General features: G+C 37.9%; 1 protein-coding gene across 1 annotated transcript in view; it reads left to right on the top strand.

Annotated features, from left to right (window-relative positions):
• Positions 1-753: 753 nt before the first annotated feature.
• Positions 754-23,247, top strand: part of LOC128639631 (pancreatic lipase-related protein 2-like) — a 208,223-nt gene continuing 185,729 nt past the window's right edge. The window contains exons 1-7 of the mRNA XM_053691757.1: positions 754-786; positions 9,772-9,906; positions 11,894-12,002; positions 12,265-12,384; positions 12,489-12,608; positions 19,431-19,549; positions 22,560-22,686. Of these exons, the coding sequence (XP_053547732.1) occupies positions 769-786; positions 9,772-9,906; positions 11,894-12,002; positions 12,265-12,384; positions 12,489-12,608; positions 19,431-19,549; positions 22,560-22,686 (748 nt within the window). The 5' untranslated portion in view covers positions 754-768. The remainder of the gene's footprint in view (positions 787-9,771; positions 9,907-11,893; positions 12,003-12,264; positions 12,385-12,488; positions 12,609-19,430; positions 19,550-22,559; positions 22,687-23,247) is intronic.

The raw sequence follows: 23,247 nt of genomic DNA, 5'->3' as shown, positions 1-23,247 counted from the left end.
TTAATTTGTTTTAAAAATGTTTAGCCTTGGCTAATATGTTTTTCTATAGCAAGACAACAAAAATGCCTTGTAATTACAAGGTGTTTAACGTCCCTTTAACAACATCATATCACAGTAGAATTTTTCACACATTAAAGGGACAGTCTAGTCCAAATTAAACTTTCCTGATTCAGATAGGGCATGCAATTTTAAAAAAAACCTTTCCAATTTACTTTTATCATCAAATTTTCTTTGTTCTCTGTCGAAAGCTAAACCTAGGTAGGCTCATATGCTAATTTCTAAGCCATTGAAGACTGACTTTTACCTCAGTGCATTTTGAAAGGTTTTCACTGCTTGAAAGCGCTAGTTCATGTGTGTCATATAGATAACATTGTGCTCACTCACAAGGAGTTACTTATGAGTCAGCACTGATTAACTAAAGTGCAAGTCTGTCAAAAGAAAAAAAAAGGGGGCAGTCTGCAGAGGCTTAGATATAAGGTAATTACAGAGGTAGGTTGGTAATACAAAACTGGGGAATGGGTAATAAAGGGATTATCTTTCTTTTTAAACAATAACAATTCTGGAGTAGACTGTCCCTTTAAAGTTTCAGTGTGTCACATGATCATTTGAAGCAAACATCAACTTGATTAATCAGAATTTAAACTGACTTTATGTTTCTTTATGCCACAGGAGGTCAATAAGTCAACGATTTCAACATCTAATTTTAAGACCATCAGGAAATCTCACTTCCTTATACACGGATACTTAGAGAAGGGGGACTATATATGGATGGAAAAAATGTGTAAGGTGAGGATGTACACGTATATATGTTACATGTAATACAGACATACAATATAAGGGAAATGATCAATGAGAAAACCCCTTTAATGAAAAAAATCATTAAATTCATACATGTGACAAAAATGTAATGTATTTTTCCATTGCTCAAAATTAAAAAGAATACTTGTTTTGTTCTGCTTCAGGCTTGCTACTACTTTATTTAAAGGGGTAGGAAGGTCAAAACTGAAATGTTCATGAATGCATTTTGATTTTAAATTTATTTATTTATAAAATATTTTACCAGGAAGGATACATTGAGATTTCTCTCGTTTTCAAGTATGTCCTGGGACCATAAAACATTGTATTTATACAATAGGGGACAATAAAATACAAAAACAATATTAATACATAATATATGCAAAATTTAACATAGAACAGGTAGGGAATAGTGATGTCGCAAACCTAAAAATTTTGGTTGGCGAACGGTGGACTCGAACTTACGCAAATGTTCGCGAACCGGCGAACCGGGCGAACCACCATTGACTTCAATAGGCAGGCGAACTTTAAACCCACAAGGACTCTTTCTGGCCACAATAGTGATGGAAAAGTTGTTTCAAGGGGACTAACACCTGGACTGTGGCATGCCGGAGGGGGATCCATGGCAAAACTCCCACAGAAAATTACATAGTTGATGCAGAGTCTGGTTTTAACCCATAAAGGGCCTAAATCACCTAACATTCCTAAATTGTTTGGAATAACGTGCTTTAAAACATCAGGTATGATGTATTGATCAGGTAGTGTAAGGGTTACGCCCGCTTCACAGTGACAGACCAAACTCCCTGTGTAACGCACCGCAAACATCCGCAAACAGTCCATTTGCACAACCAAGAGATAGATAGATTTGATAGATAGATACATTGAAGGCAACTTCAATTAGATTACACTAACAGAATGATGTTTCACAGTCAAAAAAATATATTTTTAAAATATTTACACTACTGTTATAACAAATATGATTGGTGGCACTAGTTGGCAAGTGGGCCTGGCACACACGCTGGGAGGAAGGCAACTGCAATTAGATTACACTAGATGACTGATGTTTCTCAGTCAAAAAAGATTTTATTTTAAATATTTACAATACTGTTATAACAAATATGATTGGTGGCACTAGTTGGCAAGTGGGCCTGGCACACACGCTGACAGGCAGGCAACTGCAATTCAATTGCACTAGCAGACTGATGATTCACAGTCAAAAACGTTTTTATTTAAAATATTTACACTACTGTTATAACAAATATGATTTGTGGCACTAGTTGGAAAGTGGGCCTGGCACACACGCTGGCAGACAGGCAACTGCAATTAAATAACAATAGCAGACTGATGTAAAAGTTTTTTTTTTTTTTTAAAGTTACACTAATGTTACAACAGATAGGAGTGATGGCACTCAGGATAGAAGTAGGCACAGTATGTGCTGGCAGCCTGACACACAGGCTGGCACTAGTGGCAGGCTGGCAACTAAAATTAAATAACACTAGAAGACTGAAGTAAAAGTTTTTTTTTACAAAATTTAAACTAATGTTACACCAGATAGGAGTGCTGGACTGGCACTGAGGATGGAAGTAGGCACAGTATATGCTGGCAGCCTGACACACAGGTACTAATGGCAGCCAGGCTGGCTTGGCAACTAAAATTAAATAACACTAGAAGAGGACTGATGTAAAAAAAAAAATGTAAAAACAATTTACACTAATGTTACACCAGATATAAGTGGTGGAAAAAAGAGCTATTAATCACACTATATGATGTGGGCCTGACACACAGGCCTGATGGAAAATGAAATTAGATTACACTAGCAAAATGATTTAAAAGTTTTGTTGTTTAAATTTACACTAATGTTAAGCAGATATGAGTGGTGGCTGGCACAGAGCAATTAACCACAGTATATGCTGTGTGAGCCTGAGACACAGGCCTGATAGAAAATGAAATTAGATTACACTAGCAAAATGATTTAAACATTTTGTTGGTTAAATTTACACTAATGTTAAGCAGATATCAGTGGTGACACTAATCACAGTATATGCTGTGAGCCTCACACACAGGCTGAAAGCCAGGCAAAAGCAAATAAAATTACAAATAAAAAAAAAAAAATGACTGAATTTATAGCCCTAAAAAGAGCTTTTTGGGGTGCTGTCCTTACAGCAGATATTAGATGAGTCCTTCAGGACTGTAGTGGACACTAAATACACTAGCCTAGCTATTTATTTCCCTATAATGTCAGCAGCAGCAACACTAAAGCTCCTCTCACTAAGAAAGCAAGATCGTAATGAATCTAAAATGGCTGCTGCCAAGGAGCTGGGAGGGTCTGTGAGGGAGTGTCTGCTGCTGCTGATTGGCTCAAATGTGTCAGAAGGCTGTGAGATACAGGGTCAAAGTTTCCTCAATGATGACACATAGGGGGCGGATCGAACATCGCATATATTCGCCCGCAGCAGCGAACAGTTCGCAACACCACTAGTAGGGAATATATAATCAACCATGACAGGTGTATTCTGTTTTGAGATATGTAGAGAGGGATCTCTTAAAGGATATTAGGCTTGGGTAAGGTTTTAAAGTGTGCGGGAGGTTGTTCCATAATTGTGGTGCTCTGTAGGAAAAGGAGGATCAAACTTTTTTTTTTTTGCAATATATACTTCCATTAGCAAAAATACTTACTGTATACTAAAAGTTTTTACTATTACAGCAGCATATGCACATATGCTACATGTGACTAGTGTATTGCGATTCAAGCATTATGCCTGCTCAAAGAGATGCCAATGGTGTGTATTATATCAGTGAAGACTTAATTTGTGTCATACAAGCCACTGCTCACTCTCTGTCCACCCATGCACTTTTAAATTTTGACCTTTCTATCCCTTTAACCACTTAGCGACCAAGGACGTACAGGGTACATCCTACAAAAACTGTCACTGTACGTCCTCAGGGGTTTCAATATTGAGGGGCTCAATATTAAGGCATCACTGCAATACCTTGTTTTACCCACCAATGCAGGGAGAGCCACTCTGTGGCCCTCTCTGCATTGGCCAGCGATGGTGGCGATCATTGATGGGTGCGAGTCATAGCAGGGAGGCGGGTGGGCCTCTTCCTGATCCGGTGCGCACAAGTGGTTGGGAGCGTGCTGGGGGGTGGGAGCGTGCGCCTGGGTGTGTGTGCACACACGCACTAGTACTTTAAAATAAAATAGATTGAAGGTGATGGCATGGAGTGAGAGGGAAAGGGGGGGTTAATAAATGTTAAGAAATGGATCTGGGAGGGGGTAGGCTATTGAGGGGGGCAGCTACACTGCAGGAAAATGGCTTATTTGGCAAAAAAATAAATAAAAAACACTTTTTATTTAGTAAACTGGATACTGGCAGACAGCTGCTAGTTCACAAGATGGCGGCAAATAGGTAGAGGGGGGAGGGTTAGAGAGCTGTTTGGGGGGATCAGGAAGGTTGGGGGCTAAGGGGGATCACACTGCAGAATAAATTAAAACAAAATTTAAAAAATTATATAAAAAAAAGCTTTTTTATTTTAGTACTGGCAGACTTTCTGCCAGTACTTAAGATGGCGGTAACAATTGTTAGGTGGGGGAGAGAAGAGAGCTGTTTGAGGGGGGTCAAGGAGGGATCAGGGGGTCGGATATGTCAGGTGGGAGGCTGATCTCTACACTAAAGCTAAAATTAACCCTACAAGCTACCTAATTAACCCCGTCACTGATGGGCATAATACACGTGTTGTGAGCAGTGGCATTTAGTGGCCTTGTAATTACCAAAAAGCAACGCCAAAGCCATATATGTCTGCTATTTCTGAACAAAGGGGATCCCAGAGAAGCCTTTACAACCATTTGTGGCATAATAGCACAAGCTGTTTGTAAATAATTTCTGTGAGAAACCTAAAGTTAGTGAAAAAGTTAATGATTTGTTTTTATTTGTGCGCATTTGGCGGGGAAATGGTGGCATGAAATATACCAACATTGGCCTAAATCAATAGTTTGGGTTGTCTACTACACTACACTAAAGCTAAAATTAACCCTACAGGCTCCCTATAAGCTACCTAATTAATCCCTTTACTGCTGGGCGTAATACAAGTGTGGTGCGCAGCTAAATTTAGCGGCCTTCTAATTACCAAAAAGTAATGACAAAGTCATAAATGTCTGCTATTTCTGAACAAAGGGGATCTCAGAGAAGCATTTACAACCATTTGTGTCATAATTACACAAGCTGTTTGTAAATAATTTCAGTGAGAAACCTAAAGTTTGTGAAAAAGTGAACAATTTTTTTTATTCGATCGCATTTGGCGGTGAAATGGTGGCATGAAATATACCAAAATGGGCTTAGATCAATACTTTGGGTTGTCTACTAAAAAAATATATACTGTACATGTGAAGGGTTATTCAGGGATTCCTAATAGATATCAGTGTTACAATGTAACTATAGCTAATTTTGAAAAAAAAAATGGTTTGGAAATAGCAAAGTACAACTTGTACATATTGCCCTATAGTTTGCAAAAAAAAAAAAGGAAAGAACATGTAAACATTGGGTATTTCTAAACTCAGGACAAAATTTAGAAACTATATGGGTATTGTTTGCTGACTGTAGATTTGTAACAGATTTTACGCGTCAAAGTTAGAAAAAGTGAGTTTTTTTCCCATTATTTCATCATATTTTATCATGTTTTATAATAAATTATAAGATATGATGTAAATAATGGTATCTTTAGAAATTCCATTTATTGGCAAGAAAAACGGTATATAATATGAGTGGGTACAGTAAATGAGTAAGAGGAAAATTAAAGCTAAACAGAAATGTAAATATAGCCCTGGTCCCAAACGGTAAGAAACTTGAGAAGTGCTGTGGTCACTAAGGTTAAATGGTTAAGTATAATGATAAATGTTTTATCACTTTTTGAGAGATATTATTTCACCCATTACCTAACCTATTTTTATTCTTTTAAATACAAATAAATATAGACAATGGGGTTGATTTATGAAATGACGGACGGACATGATTCACTGTGGCAAACATGTCCACCCGACATCGCTAAATGCTGATTATCATTGCACAAGCATTTCTGGGGAAATGCTTGTGCAATGTCGCCCCCTGAAGGCTCACGTGGAAATAGCTGTATCCGCTGCATAATAAATTGCACGGAAACAGCTGCATCCACAGAATAATAAATCTATCTCATAGTATGTACTAACATCATCTCCAAAGCATTATGTAAATCTATACCCAAAAGAGCTTTTATCTAAAATGACGCATATCATGTTGGCACCAAAATACCTTCCTACAAATGTTTTCCCAACCCTCAGTTTAAAAGTACTGTGGATGGCACCAAGCAACATGTGGAGTAGAATTTTTTTTTTGGGGGGGGGGATGGGGGTTTGGAGATTATTTCGTCTCCCTGCATTAAAGCTTTCAATAGCATAAAGATAGGGAGTAGTGCTTCTTAAACTCCATAGTAGACACATTATACATACACTCTTCTTTGGCAGTCATCAATCATTGGCTGTATACGCTCCCATATCAGCAAGGGGGTGTGTGCAAAATTTGTTGAAATGGTAGTTATAAAATGAATGGCTTAAACAAATATATTCAGCATTTCTTACCAATGTAATTACACACAGTGCAAAACTTTAAATAAAAACTGTCACCAAACCACAATAGAAATTCTAGTTTAGATTAAAACGTCCTTTTATTCAGAAGACTTTTTTGATAGCTGGATTTCTGAAAAAAGGAAGCAGAGATTAAATTCTTGTGATTGTTATTTCTATTTTCATGTTACAAGTGGATATGCGAGCAAATAACTCTGTCCCACAAAGAGTTAAGGACTATTTCCAATCAGAAAGGACAATGGAATTTAATTTCGGTAGGATCTCAGATAATGCATCCTTAAAAAGGCTGCAATAAGCCAAATAGTGGGCAGAGCTCTTTCAAACGTTACCGTTATTGAATCCTTAATATGTGGCCTCACATTCTCCTCATTTTAATTGATTTTAAATTGTTTTACATAAAATTGAAGAGATTGAATACAGAGATACAGAGGGATTATTGATAACGCTGTTTACTTAATATTGTAGCTCAGAAGTGTGAGGATTTGTATCTATCATAAGAATGAATATTTGGTGCAACATTGTTACACTATGAATTTTTATTTCTGTCTCCTTTTATCAGAAATCTAGTCATCTGAGAATTCATCTGAATAAAATGACATTTTGATCTTAAATTTAATCTCTATTTTGGTTTGGTTTGGTGACAGTGTTTATTTTAAGTTGTGCATTGTGTGTCATTAGATTCACATTTTTTTTTTTTTTTTTTTTTTAATCATAATTTTTTTATTGAGGCAATACAAGGCATATAACATAAGAACATATTATACATTTCGTATTTGTTTCTGATGAAACTTGCATACAAAGCGTAGTTTATCTGAATGATAATGAAATATCAACATATAATAAGGGTAGTGAAATCTCAATGAAAACATCATGCATGTAACTCTCCAGACATAATCAGATCAAATTGAGGATACAGAACAATGTATGCAGACATAAGGTAAAATAGACATAATCCAGCATTACCTCTTTTAACTTTTTGTTTCCTATATAAACACAAAGTAAATTTTATATAAGATAAAAATCCTGAACAGCCTATACATCCTATAGAGTGATATACTGAATAAAATAGAGATGTATATGTTATCTGAGATTTTGCAGAATAAAGGAAATCATTAAGAGTTGCTCCTACCAGATGGACAGAATTATAGATGATGTCAGTGAATGTTAATCCATGACTATCAATGGGCCATCCTCACTTCTCTCTGTCTCCTGTAGCTGGATGCCCTAGTAAACCAACCTCAATTTCACTTATAAATATAAGTATAGGAACAACTCATGTCAGCACAATATCTATGGCGGATTAACACCGCCAGTCTAATCTATAAGCTACAATACTTGAGATTATCATAGAGGAGGGGTCATAAACAGGGATCTCAATTCTATTATTGTAATGGTGCGCTATCTTACTTTATGTAGCAACCGAGAGGCTCTTGGTACAATAGAAGATGGGTTTGATTAAGTAAGGGGACCATTAAAGACAAACCTTGTTAATATTGAAATATCTCGACTATTCCTTTCATAGTGGAGTATATGACTATATCCCTATTTGTATAGGAGAATGCGTACCTAGTATGCTTGGGGGAACACTGTGAGAGAGACCAATTATCTGAGAGGTCTCTCAATACACGGGATTTCTATCAAAGAGGCGAAGTAGTCGCCACACGTGGTTAACAAAAATGGTTTAGTCCCGTTAGCTGAGTTATATATATGAATGCATGTTTGGCTAAATCTTAAACAGCAGTATACCTCTCCAAAGGCAACCACACTTATTATATTAAACAGTGCTCCTCACATATAAGCTGCTGTCCCCATACATACAATTATGCATAATAAAAAAAATAGCATGAGTATATGAGTAAATGCATAGTCTGATGGGGGCCCTAATCATACTGCACTGTATACTGGCCACACCAGAGAAGCATGAGATTTATCTCCAAGGACGGTGGCTGTTACTTAATTGGGGATAATAATTCCATCCAAATGTACCCACACAACAGACCATCTAAAATCTAAATGTAAAATTGCTAATAAACTTAGCCCCTTAACTGGTATTACTTATCCCTTGCAAAAGGCTGGCTTTAAACCTAAGGGTATGTAAAAGAGAAAAGCATACATAAGAGAAAGAGAAAATAATAATAAAAAAAAAGGAGACAACAACAGCATAGTTACAATAGAAATGAGAAGGTACTTCAAGACTAATTGTACATCCCTTGCTAGAATGTCCAAAACTCACACTAGATCATGGGTTCATTGCTAACACTAGGAAGCATAATAGTCACTGCAGAGCGTCCATAACTACCCCACGCCAACTCTATTGCAACATCGGAATGGTAAGTAGGACCCAGACCGTGGTGTTATATAGCCATCCACAAAGATACCGGTACAAGATATGCCCGGCCCGGACATCACCTGCCCACTCAGTAGTAACTCTAAGCAGATGCTCCACTGCGCGATACTGGCCAAAGTCGTCAGCCCTTCTGAGCGCCCGGTGCTTTCTGTAAGTATACAGCTCCTAATTGACACGGAACCCTCATCACCCCCGCGGGGACCGGCCGCATCCCCTCCCGGGGGAGCCGAGGGCAACCATGAGCAAATGGTGGACCGCTCTTCAGGTATGAGACCCTTCAGTTGAGACATGGAGCCAGAGTTGTGCGGCACAATATATGGGGAGGGTCCCGGCTGTGGTTCAGTAGACTCGACTGGTCCTAGAATAGCCGCACTCCCCGGCATATTTCCTTGCACTTTGGAATGTGAGCCTGACATACTTGCTGCGTGGCACATATCCCTCAGGTCCGAAAATCTGTAATCGATTAGACAGTCTAGGGCTTTCAATTTAGCTTGTAATATAGTATATGAGTCCTCCATATTATCAGCTTTATGTAGCTTTCTGGATAGTAAAGTTAACTGTAGCAGATTAATACTGCTCTACTCGAGAATAGAAAAGACTCGAGGGGGGTATTGAATGTGTGTGACAAATTAGCGGCCTACCTTCCAGGTTCTGATTGCTAGAACCTAACTGAAGAAAACATATGAATTAAGGTATCATTCGACTCCTTATCTTCTCCTGTGAGATGTCGATAAATCTCAAGATGAAATGCCAGATTTGAGAAGAGTTATTCAGTCTTATTGTAGATGTACTCAAGGAGCTAGATGAATTTGCTGCTGTACATGGCCGCCTTCCAGACACGCCCTCCACATTTTTATTTTCAGTCACTAATTAAATAGGAGAGTTTATTTTATATTGCGTACTTACTCACAGATTGCAACACGTTTTTTTATCTTATCTCTTACCAATGTGCTGTCGTTACAGAGCTTACTATGAGCTATAATCTCCCTTTAACAGAGCTGTCTGTTTCTAGACAATGATTCAAGTGGAAGATGTAAACTGCTTCTCTGTTGACTGGGGCGGAGGATCTCGTACTTTTTACTCACAAGCAGTAGCCAATATCCGAGTTGTTGGAGCAGAGGTGGCCGCTTTTATTAACACTCTTGAAGTAAGTAAAGACAAGCAGCTGTTGCTACAAAGCTGTAATATTGTTCCTACCCTATTTTCCTCAGTGATTTCAGTTAACAGTTTTTAACCAATAAATAATTAATATTTTAGTTTGCTCTTAAACTATTAGGTTGTACAAGTCTTATGTTATATAGATTTATATTATAAAGAAAGTAATTTTAAAGGGACACTGTACCCAAAAATTTTCTTTCGTGATTCAGATTGAGCATGAAATTTTAAGCAACTTTCTAATTTACTCCTATTATCAAATATTCTTCATTCTCTTGGTATCTTTATTTGAAATGCAAGAATGTAAGTTTAGATGCCGGCCCATTTTTGGTGAACAACCTGGGTTGTCCTTGCTGATTGGTGGATAAATTCATCCACCAATAAAAAAGTGCTGTCCAAAGTACTGAAACCAAAAAAAACCTTAGATGCCTTCTTTTTCAAATAATGATAGCAAGAGAACGAAGAAAAATTGATAATAGGAGTAAATTAGAAAGTTGCTTAAAATTGCATGCTCTTTCTGAATTACAAAAGAAAAAATTTGGGTTCAGTGTCCCTTTAAAGAAATTAATAGCATTATATATATATATATATATATATATATATATACACACAAAAAGAAACAGAGAGATACTTTTAACAGTATATAGAGTGGTTTAACAGTAAATATAAACACATATGAACTTATATATATTAGAGATGTGTATTCTTTTTCAGATGAATACACATTTGTCATGAAAATTGGATTTTAGCTAAACGAAAATCTGAATGAATGCACAACGAAAATGAAAGAAAACTAAACAATACTGATGAAAATTGCCCTTATTCTATCTTTTACTTGCATTTAAGGGATTAATACCTTTGTTTTCACCTGTACCCTTGAAACATTTACATTCAGTTTAACTCTACTGTTTAACAAAAATGCAATATTTGTGTTGTTTTAAACTAATTGAATATCAAATAGTGATTCCCTGAGTATTCAGCATGAATATATATGTTCAAAATAAAAAATACAAGTACTACAAATGTTTAAGTATTTTTATTAGTCTAGATTACAAGTGGAGCACAATCAATAGCACAGAGTTTGTAATCTTTTACACAACCTTGCACAAAGAACATGGTACAATACAGTATTACAAGGGAATGGTTAAAGGGACATGATACCCAAATGATGAAGCCCTTGAAAGTAATACAATATATCTGTAAAAAGCTGACAGAAAAATATCCCCCAAACATCTCTATAAAAAAAGATATTTACCTCAACATTTCCTCAGTAGCCACATCCCATTGTAAACTGACTTTAAGCAGCCAATTAGGATTCTAGTCCTGGGACTTGCAAGGGAGCGTACATCTGGCATGTGCTGAAGTCCTGTTATTTCCCTCCTCAGTTTAAAGAAGTTTAATATGAAATGTCATGAGATTTCAGTGAAATGTCATGAGATCACTGTAGAGTAAAGATTGTCTTTTTTTTTATAACATGCAGCTGACAGTAGCTGAGGGATAACTGTTCAAAGAGAACTTACTCCAATGAGGTGAAGAAATTTTGAGGTAAAATGTTTTTACATAGAGATGTTCATATTCATATTTTTTTCTCTCAGCTTTATACAGTTATGCTGCATTACTTTCAAGTGGTTTATCTTATGAGTATCATCTCCCTTTAAATATTTTAACCAAAACATGTAAAATACTTTTAGTGAGTAGCTTAGGGAGAGCTATTGGTTCACTCATTGCACTCATATTACAAGCGATGAGTCAATTGTTACGCTTGCGTTTCAAAATGTATCACTTTTTAAGACCTGAACTAAACCGTTATTATAAATAGTATAAAAATGAACTAAATTAAAACTCCACTACTTGCGCATCAATGGCTTAGCACCCTCTGCTTAACACATGTAATATGATTTTTCTCTTAGTTACAATAATGGTGATATCAGCAATATTTTTCAAACGCCATTACCCTAATTTTGGAAATTGTTTATTAGAATATTTTTAGCCACCCTCTTTCAATGGTTCACTTGACTGGGCACAGCCTGGGAGCGCACGCAGCTGGTGAGGTTGGAAAAAGAAAGCCTGGAATTAGGATAATAAGCGGTAAGATCAGCTGGAAAATCTAGTATGTAAATAATATAAATGATGCCGAACTAATTAGACAACAATTACACAATTTCCTTGACTAAACATTGATGGCTCATCAATGTCTATGTTTTAAGTAATATAGAAGGAGTTATTACAGGCTACGTGGAGAGGGGGGGATCTATTTAATTATGGAATCTATTGGCATGTTGTATTAACTGGGTTAAGTACTGAAATAATTAAAATATATGAAAAATAATTAAAAAAAAATTAAAACCAGGTTTGGATCCAGCTGGACCATTATTTGAAGGAACACCCGCTGAAGTCAGACTTGATTTAACCGATGCTGTCTTGGTGCAAGTGATTCACACAAATGCAGCTGATTTTATTCCTTATTTAGGTAAGATGTCAACTCATTACTAGTTAACCTAGAAAATTAATTAATTGGTAGGAGGTAAATTGTAGATGTCACATAGTAGATTATACATTTTTTTTTTGTTTCAGGTTTAGGAATAAAACAGTCAAGTGGACATCTCGACTTCTATCTGAATGGGGGGGAATTTATGCCAGGATGCCCAGAAGTCATAATCAACTTAAGTCTAGACTTTGACAAAGTTTTTGAAGGCAAATATTTTATAATAAAAATAAAAATATATTTAATTCACAAATTATTATCTTTTGCTGAATGTTGCTGTAGCATTAAAAAGGTGATAATAATAATAGTGAGTTTTTTGTTAGTTTTATATATTATTTTATTTTTAATACCTAATTAATATATAGCTTTTAATGGGTTAGATTTATCTAAATAAATAAGTAACTTTTGGCAAAAATGACATTTTAAGGGCCGTTAGCCTGCCTATCCATGATATGTAGGTGTAGTCCCATATATCTTTCAGAGTGCGCAGTTCAGATAAGAGTGGTAGGTAATTCTTTTTGATCATTTGAGGAATATTATGCGATATCTTGACCCCTAGGTGTGATATATAGTTGGTGGTGCAGTGGACTCTGTATTGGGCTGTAAGGGTGTCAGCTGTACCTTGGGAGAGACCCCAGGTATAGATTTCTGTTTTGTCTAAGTTTAATTTATAAAGAGACATATGGCCAAAAGATTCTATGATTTCCTTCAGTCTCGGGAATGAGGATAAAGGGTCTGAAGAAAATATCGTTATGTCGTCTGCAAAGAGCGCTATTTTATGAACAGTGCCATGCAGACGAATGCCATCTATCTTCTTGTCCTGCCAAATTTGTTCCACTAACGGCTCAATTGCAAGGGCAAAGAGGAGAGGTGAGAGTGGACACCCCTGCCTGGTACCATTGGATATTGGAAAGAGGGGTGAGGTAAAGCCCAGGCCTCTGACTACCACTGAGGGGGTAGAGTAGAGAGCTTGGATCGCCTTAATTATTTGATCTGGAAAGCCAAAGGTCTTGAGGACCTCCCATAAGTAGTACCATCGAACGCGGTCAAAATCCTTCTCTGCATCTAACGAGATTACAGAGAATGGCTTATTAAGTCTAACAGATTCTGAACAGATATTTAGCAGACGCCTAGTATTATCAGGCCCTTCGCGATCTGGAATAAATCCTACCTGATCCAAGTTTATAAGTTGTGGGAGTAGTCTAGAGATACGGATAGCAAGTAGTTTAGCATAAATTTTAACATCCAAGTTAATCAAGGAAATTGGTCTATAATTAGAGCAGAGCGATGGGTCTTTTTGTGGTTTGGGGATAGTGGTCTCCGTGGCTTCCAAAAATTCCCTACTAAAGCTTCCCTGTTCTCTAGCTTGGTTAAAGAATATTAGGAGTAATGGGGTTAGTTCATTTATATATGTTTTATAAAACGCTGCCGAGAAGCCATCTGGACCTGGTGCTTTAAAAGGTTTTAAACTCACTATTTACTTGTTTAATTTCTTTTAGCGTGAAGGCAGATAAAAGTGTTTCTCGGTCATCTAATGACAGGGAAGGAAGATTTAAGTTTCTTAAAAAGGAGCAAATATTAGAAGTAGAGGCTAGCGAGTGTCAAGCTTTATTTTCTAAATTATATAATTTTGAATAAAATTTTTCGAAACAGGCACCGATATCAGAGGGTTTACGATAGATCTGATTCTCAGATTGAATGTGGTGGATTCTCGACATGCTCATTCTATTTTTAAGCTTGTTAGCTAGAAGTGTGTCTGCCTTATTGCTCTTGTGATAAGTAAGCTGTTTCAATCTAAATAGATTTACTTGGGTGCGTTTCAGTTCTAGCTGGTTAATATGACTCTTGATCTTTATAATGTTGGCTATAGTACTTTCTGAGGGTGTGTGTCTATTAAGGAGTTCTAGCCAGCGCAATTCAATATGAGCTTTGGAGAGGGGAAGGCCAGAGAGTTTTTTTAAGTGGGCTTGCCTCTTAAGTATAAGGCCTCTAAAGGTGGTTTTTGCCGCACCCCAAAGGGTGTCGTCCCTGACCTGATTATTATAATTGGATTGGCAGTGGAATATAATATCTTTTCTAAGACTTTCCTTGAATGCCGCGTCTTGAAGGATATCGTGTGGGAGGTGCCAAGAGGGTCTCGCATTGTATTGTTCTATTGGGTGAAAGGTCACTGTGACTAGGTCATGGTCAGACCATGGGCATTGGGAAATGTTAGAGTGTTTTACCTGGTCAAGGGTTTCTGCTGAGCAAAAGACATAGTCAAGTCTGGAGTATGTTTTATGAGGATGCGAAAAGTGAGTATAGTCCCTATCCCTAGAGTGAAGCGATCTCCATATATCATAATATCCATGATGGGCAATAATTTGTCTGAACTTGTGGGACAACTGAGCAGAGGGGGCTGTATGTTTTGTGTGGGTAACTGTTTTCCTGTCTAATGTTGGGTCCCAGGTCATATTGAAGTCTCCTGCTAGGAGGACTCTGCCTATTTTAATCCGGTCAACTGTGAGCAGTACTCGTTTGAGGTATCTGGGTTGGTGTGAGTTAGGGAGATAAATAGAGACTAGAGTGTGGTCGATATGGTCCAATTTACATGTTAAAATAAGAAATCTAGACTGCGGATCTTTAAGGACTTGAATTTGCTCATAAGCTATTCTTTTGTGTATAAGAATCGCAGTGCCTCTGGCTTTTTTGGAGAAGGAGGTGTATTCAAGAACAGTGTAGTCTTTAGATATTGGGCCAGGAGGGTTATCCAGAGACCAGTGTGTCTCTTGGAGGAAGGCCACATCTGGGTTATGAAATTTAAGCGACCTAGCCAGAAGGCTACGCTTATGTGGAGAGTTTAGGCCTCTGACATTATGGGTTAGGATTTTAAGAGAAGGCATAGAGGCCTATAAAGGGTAGACCAGCTCTATTGAGAAAAGGTAATCTAGTAGGGGTGGGTGAGAAGAGGGATAGGGAGCACGTATAGGGAGAAGGTCAGCGAAAGTAGTTTGCTGCGCTGGAGCCCTAGCGTGGGCTACCTATGGGGGGGAGACAAACAGACAAAAACAGGGGTCAAAAAGGTGAACCCTGCTCCGCAGTAGTTACTTAAACTAAACTACAACTTCAGGTATACTTAACTAATAATGAAAAGTCAAACTTAAAAATGGTAAACAAACATACAGTGCAATTGTACAAATTTCTTATCAATTTCTAAACTTTAACTGGAGCCTCAATTATGGTTAGTTAGAGTCAGAATGAACTTCAAGCTGAACAGAACCTAAGTAAGTTCCCATAGGGGCAACCAGACCCATTTTACGGTGGATTAGTTTTAGGTTTCTTCGCTCTTTGTTCTTTAGTGGTCCATTCGGGAGCCGAGGCTCTCAGTTTTGGGTAGGTAGGTTGCAATGCTGGAGGTTGTTCTGAGTGTAGGCCCCAGGTGGTCAGCAGAGCCATGCCCTGTGGTATGGTAGTTATTGTGTGGGTTTGGTTGTTTCTGGTAACCACAAGGTTTGTAGGATGCCCCCACCTGTACTTAATGTTAGCTTTCCTAAGAGTTAAAGTAATTTGTTGAAAATTTTTACGGTACTGGAGTGTATGAGTCGAGAGGTCAGGTAGGAGTTGAATATCCTTAAATTTCTCTGGCATAGATGGCCTTTTAAATGCTGCTTGCATGAGCTTATCTTTGTATATGTAACTGTGAAAGCAAACAATTACATCTCTCGGTTTGTCGGCAGGAGTGGATCGTGATCTTAGGGCTCTGTGGGCTCTTTCCATTGTATCAATTAACCCCTCTGGGGTGCCCACGAGTACTGCATACAATTCCCTCAGAAATGGTTGAAGTTCAGCATTCTCTACAGTTTCTGGGATGCCTCTAAACCAAATATTATTCCTGCGGGACCTGTCCTCTATATCTGCCATTTTAAATTCCAGTTGAGTCATCTGGTCTGCCAGGGTTTCAGAATAGGTGAGCAGATTTGTGTGGTCTACCACTAAATCATCTTGTTTCCGCTCGAGTACTTCAACTCTCTCACCTATCTCTGAGAATTATTTTTTCAGTTCCGCAGATGAGCGCTGAATTTCCTGTGTAATAGAGCGTGTCTGATTAGCCAGCATGTGTTGTAGACTTGCCTTTGTAATATAATGATGTGATGGTGCTTCTGAGTGCACACTCGAGTGGGATTCAGCATCCAACGACTCAGGATCACTGAGCTCCTCATTGGGGACAAGATTAGGTTCCTTTCCAGATTGAGTGAAGTGGTCGTAAACAGTTTTTTTAGTGTTAGTGGGGGTTTTCCCCAGTCGCCTGGAGCCATGAGGCATGGTGAAGAGGTTGTTAGGTATTTCTGTAAATCAAAAATTAGGAACAAACTTTTTCACTTCCTCTCTTTTTTTTTTTTTTAAATATAAGACACTCCTAGACTGACTCTAAAGACATAAAGTACCGTATAGCAAAGTTTACCAGATATACTACATATATTCAGACTGCGGAGCAGGGACTCTTAACATCTCCTGTGTTTATGGAATTTTGTTAAAACATCACATAGCAGACAGTAATTGTGCCTTTCAACATTAGAATACAAGCTAAAATGAATAGGTCCCCAGCACCTCAGGGAGAAACGGAATACGACTTTGCAGAAGGGGAAAAGGAAAGGGGAAGTGACCAGTCCAGACTAGCTGGACCGGAAAGGGAGAGGTGCCAGGGTAAGCCTGCTACTAGTGTAAGTCGAGAGAGTACTGGATGTGTGTTAACAGGGTACCTTACTAGTGAGATATTGAGAGGGGATAGTGTAATGCAACAAGTGGACCAAGAATATAGATGGTTGTATTGTTTTTCAGAATCTGATGTTTCTCTTAGGTCACGTGGGTGAGGGATGAGGGTAAGTTACGTTCTGTAATAATAAAAATGCAGTATGGTATAACCTAGGTGTGCGTGATGAGTGTGTGTCAGTATATGGAAGATTAAAGAGGTATGTTCTGTGTGAATGTACAGTAAAGGGGAGTGTTCTGGTTCTAGTCTGGCTTAAATGTGTTGGCCAGGGGTATGTTGTCCTGGTGTGGTGGGTGATCCTGAGAGGTTGTCAGTGTGTTATACCAATCCTGAGAGGTATCTTGGTGTCTAGAAAAGGAAAAGGTAAGTAGTGTGACTATCCTATATAATCAATACTCATAAACCAAGGAACAACACATATAAATAGCAATACAGTGAAAATAAATGCACTCCACTCTGTTTGCAACAGAGAACATTTGGCTGACGCAGCAGCTAGGTAGAAAACAGAGGGTAAAACACTTGGTGTCCTAAGTTATTACTCTGAACGTGGGATTGGCTTAAGTTGCTGTCAGATAAGGGCTAGTGCTATCAGACACCACCCTGAGGAGTGCATTACCAAGTAAAAAGGGATTGTTCAGACTTTCTAAATAAGGTGTCTGTGAGATTACTATGTAAGAAAATGTTCAGTCTCTAGAGACTCAGATGAGGAAAGTAATCTATACTATTAAATTAGTTATTCTGTCTCCATGAGTGTTACCTAAGAGAAGGCTACAGGACCTTGTATATTGCAGGGTGTTTGTGACTTTAATCTCAAGTATTTGGTTTCAGGACCCTTTCTGAGGGTGATGCAGATGCTGTTAGGGGTACTCCTTTTAAATCCCTCACAATTATAATGATAGTTCAGTGGTTACCAGCAAGTGTGAGTTTTTTGCCAAATGCCAGACGGGCCTCAGCCGCTCAGTAGGGGACTCCTTATGAATCCAGTGAACTGGGCCTCACAGCACGTTTATCATGCCAAGCTTTATATGCTGCTTTCCCCAAGTTATGAGTAGGGCTGCTATGTGCAGCCAGACTTAAAGGTCAGGCTATTTATACTAAGTCTGTCCCTCTTAGCCCCTTCGACTTTCAATTTAGTCCCTCTTACCTCTGGGTATGGAAGGGCCTCCGGTGTCAGGAGTCAGGCTCCTCAAGACCTCTGCCCTCTCCTGCCTGTGCCAAATAGCTGGTTCTTTCCGGTCAGCCAGTCTGTTCCCAGCGGGGTAAACCAGCGGTCTGTCTGAGCGGCCTCCAGCCGCGCTTGCATGGGGAAGGTGAGGCGCTTGGAAATATGGTGGAGCTTCGCGCCAAAATCTGCCGGGAGGAAAGGAGTCCAGGTCCAGTCCAGAGGGGACATTTGTGCCGTTCACCAGGGCAGTAGTCAGAGATCTGGTGATCCGCCGGGAAGTGAGTCGATGTGCCTCCGGCAGCAGCTCTTAACCGGGTAAGCGGGTTGCTGTGATAGAGTGCCGTAGCACCATGCGGCTTCTCAAAGTGGCGGTCCGATGTCAGCCTAGAAGGGCTATTTGCTTGTTGAGGGGGTACTTGATAGGTAGATAGTGTTTCAGTACTGGACCCCGGTCCTCCGAAGCAGTTCTAGAGTAGCTTCTCCTATGCGCTGGGGCACTCTTGGTCTGTCTGCTACCGGGAGTCCACAAGTGTGTTAGAGTAGTCAAATTTTAGTCGAATTCTGCTCTCACGCACTAAATCAACTACTAGTATACTTTTTATGCCCACTTTTTATGCCGCCCCCTGCACATTCGCTGACAATCGACCGCTAGCAGGGGGTGTCAATCAACTAAATCCTATCTGATTGGGCTGATTGCTGCCCGCTGCCTCAGGTGGCGGACGAGTTAAGGAGCAGCGTTCTTATAACCGCTGCTTCTTAACTTACATTTCCGGCGAGCCATTAAGTATGTGGGTAGATAGCAGCATCCGATGCTTGGTAAATCTACCCAATAAATCAATGGGATTTTATTTAACTACCTTTTCATACATCTTATACACATCTATGATAACAGTATTATATCATATGTTGCAATAGGGATGTTTAAAATAATATTTTATGTAGAGCATGTATCTTGTATCTTACAATATTTTATCATCTATACTTGTTAAAATATTTTTAGTAATTCAATTCAATACAGACTTATTTTATAAAGGGTAAAAAACATATTTAGATATTTTAGCAGCATTTTGTAATCTGTTTATTCTCTTTTATTACTTGTATGTCTTATTTTACTAGGACTTGTAGAAACTGCCGCATGCCATCATTCACGGAGCAGAAGATACTATACCGATAGTATTCTGCATCCTGATGGATACATTGGTTTCCCCAGCCCCTCCTACAGTGAATTTCAGAAAGTAAGTTTTGACTTATGGGGGTCGATTTATTAAGCAGCTGATGCTGCATCAAAGCTTCATAATTTCTCGTCCGCTGCTCCTTAACTTCTCCTCCACTTTTTAGGTGACTGCCCCTGCTAGCGGCCGATTGGCTGTGAGTGAGCAGGGGGCAGCATTGCGCAAGTATTTCACCAAAAATGTGTGTGCAATTTTAAATAGCAAGGTCGAGCGGACATGATTCACTACAGTGAATCATGTCCGCTCGACCTTTGGTAAATCTACCCCTTAGTGTCTTTTTATTTCTAGAGCTAAAAACTATTTTAAATGATTATATAAGATGTAAAATTATTGTATTTTAGATTAATTGATTATGATCATGTTGAAAGGGGTTACTACTAAAATTGGCTTTACTATATTTTAAAACTGTAAAAGGACATTGTACTCAAAAATATTCTATTATCTATATTCAAGAACACATTTTAAAGTCTCTTTATTGGAATACAACCATAAAATAAAGGAGATTTGTATGCAATATTAAAAAACAGAAAAAAATCAGAAAAAACAGCTTCTATAGGCTAAAGTGGCAAGTATTTAGTGTGACCTCCCCTTACGCTTGAGCATCCTGGTTCTGTAAACCTAATTGGAATGGAACCCTAATTAATGTAATTGTTAACATGCTAACACCTGTATTTCTTCTACTATTTTATGTCAAAATGACTGCTGTTAAAAAGGTCTATTACACCAGGTTTTTGCAAGACATGCTTGATCATTACATACACATGTGGAATGAGTTTAATTCATTGGAAGCTTGCTAATAAGACCAACTTTCAATCAAATCATTCCATTCAAATACCTAAGATCAAAGAGGTGCATCATCAAGGCCACACACGGAGGGAAATCAGCAAACAAACGGGATACTCAAGATGTGGTTTTTAAGCTGTTATAAAGAAATTTGAAGAACCAAGAAAGGCTGAGAAAAAAAAGGACTGGAAGGCCAAGAAAACTTTAAAAATCGGATGAGAAGTTTCTCAGAGTTTATACTTTGAGAGATCGGAAGTCCAGCAAAGACCTGGCTCAGCATCTGGCAGCTTCATCAGAATGCCAAGGAATGGTCTTTGTGGAAGGTTAGCAGCCAACAAACCACTTTTTTTCGGAAGGGGAACAGAGTGAAAAGACTAATATATTCTAAAGCTCCCAGTGATTGGAATGAAGATCAGTGGAAAAGACTATTATGGATTGACAAATCCAAGTTTGACATTTTTGTCTTCGACAATGTGTGAGAAGAAGAGTTGTAGAGAGATGGAAGAATGAGTTCTTGCGGCCTTCAGTGAAACATGGTGGATGGTCTGTCTTGGTTTGGGGCTGCATTTCTGCCAGTGGTGTTGGTGATATTGTCCAAATTGATGGGATCATGAATGCATAAAAGTACAGTCAGGTTTTAATTCATCATGCCATTCCTTCTGGAAAGCGCCTGATTGGGAATGGTTTTATTTTACAGCATGATAACGATCCCGAGCACACTGCTAATACAGTGAAATCATATTTGGAGGGGAAAACAGCTGATAAAGAGTCCAGACCTGAATATTATACAGACTGTATGGGATCACCTGGACAGCGAAATAAATAAAAGACAACCTAAATCTTAAAGAAGAACTCTGGGAAGTGTTGAAAGAACCATTGTTTAATGTACCATATTACTTCAGACAGTCTCCCCAAAGGAGTTCAAGATGTGCTTAGTGCCAAGGGAGGTCACACTAAATACTGGCTTTTGCCTGAAGGAGCCATTTTTTTCTGAAAATTGTGGGTTTTTTTTTATATTTTGTGTACATATTTCCTTTATTTTCTGTTTGCATCTTAATAAAGAGACCGAAAAAGAAATATGGATGGTCATTAAAACTTTGTTTGCTATACAAACACACATACTGTATATATATAACTTAAATAAAGATGACCGCACTCGCTGGATTTCACCCAAATCCAGCAAGTGCGGTCATCTTTATTTGATGATGTGCTCTACTTTACCAGCACCCAGTTTAAGACTTTGGGCCCGATTATCTAAACTTCGCCTGTCTGACATGGTTTTTCACGTAGACTCTTGCAGGTGCTGCCTAGTTTTAAAAAGAGGCAGTACCTGTTTGTGTGTGTGGTGTTTTAAAAAAGGGGCCATACCTGTTTGTGTGTGTGTATATATATATATATATATATATATATATACATATATACATATATACAGTATATATATATACTGTATATATATATATATATATATATATATATATATATATATATATATATATATATAATAATTCTATAATATTTAATAATGTGTTTTACTGCGTATTTAAATATGTAACTTTCAAAATTTCTTTATATAGGGGAAACTTTCTTTGTACTTTTAAATTGATATCCCTATTTATATCTACACTTATCTATACCTGTATATATTCGTATAGATATATAGGTATAGAAATAGATTTTACATTAACATTATCAGATATATAGAAAAATATATTTATGAAGAAAAAGAAAAATATTATATGTGAAGAACATTGGAATGTAAAATATGCGTAACGCTCTTCGGATTGCGCACTGAGGTCTACCCACCACTGGTTCTAAAAAGTTTGTTAAAAATGGCAATATTATTTATTTTATTGTTTTATTTATTTTGTATTCAGTTTTGTATGTAGTGTACAAATCCTGATACAGATTTAAAATAATTAAAATACCCTTGTAATAAAAACTGTTTATGTGCTCTTTATTGATTTAATCATTATGTTGACCTTTTTACAGATTTCTTGCTTTTTATTTAATTCAGTTTAGAATGTATAACAACTCGCAATTCATGTCTGTTTTTAAAATGGCAGTTTTTAATTATTAAACCGCATGTTGAATATATGCTTACTCCAAATCAAAAACAATACAATATAACAATAGACTGGATTTTGTTCCTACTTTCACTGGGGACACTTTAGAAACCAATACATTTTTTATTGCAGTAAGATAAACTGATAGTTTCTTCTCATCTCCATAGGGCACTGCTTTCCCATGTCCCACTGGTGGTTGCCCTCTCATGGGGCACTATGTTGATACCTATGCTGGGATCACATCAAACAGTCAGTCTTTTTACTTGAATACTGGAGAAACAGAAAGCTATGCACGTAAGATTAAATATTTAACTACTACATTTATTTACTGTATTTTTTTATTTTTCTCTAAAAGCAGGAATAAGTATTTGTTCAAGTATTTTTTTCTTGTCAGCAATATAAAGAAATATATTAGATTCCTATCTACATATAAGTTATTCCAATGTATAGTTATGGGGTGAATGGATATAAAAAATAAATCTATCACACACAGCTGTCCTGAGATGTTAAGAGTGGTCTTGATTTGCCTGCTGTCCTTCTTCCATTACCTTTTCCATGTTGCACCACCCTTGCATTATTTTGAGCGTTTCGTCAGTGACTTTTTCTTCCATTTTCAAATATGTTGATTTTAGAAGTGCCCTAATACACAATGGGGCCTAGTTATCAAGCCGTCAACCTCAAATACGCTGGAATTCCGCAGCGTTTTTGTGGCGAGGCTGATTCGCCTTAGTTATCAAAGCCTAGAGACCGGCAAAAGTAGAATTTTGTGACGTAAGCTTCGATCCGCCGGACTCAGTCCGACACAGATCGATTCTTACGTCACTACAGATGCTCCGCACACAAGTGCGTTAGTGC

Source organism: Bombina bombina, chromosome 9 (assembly GCF_027579735.1).
Source record: "Bombina bombina isolate aBomBom1 chromosome 9, aBomBom1.pri, whole genome shotgun sequence".
Taxonomy (NCBI): Eukaryota; Metazoa; Chordata; class Amphibia; order Anura; family Bombinatoridae; genus Bombina; species Bombina bombina.
The sequence above is the reverse complement of the archived record's forward strand: the minus strand, read 5'-3'. Positions and strand labels throughout refer to the sequence as shown.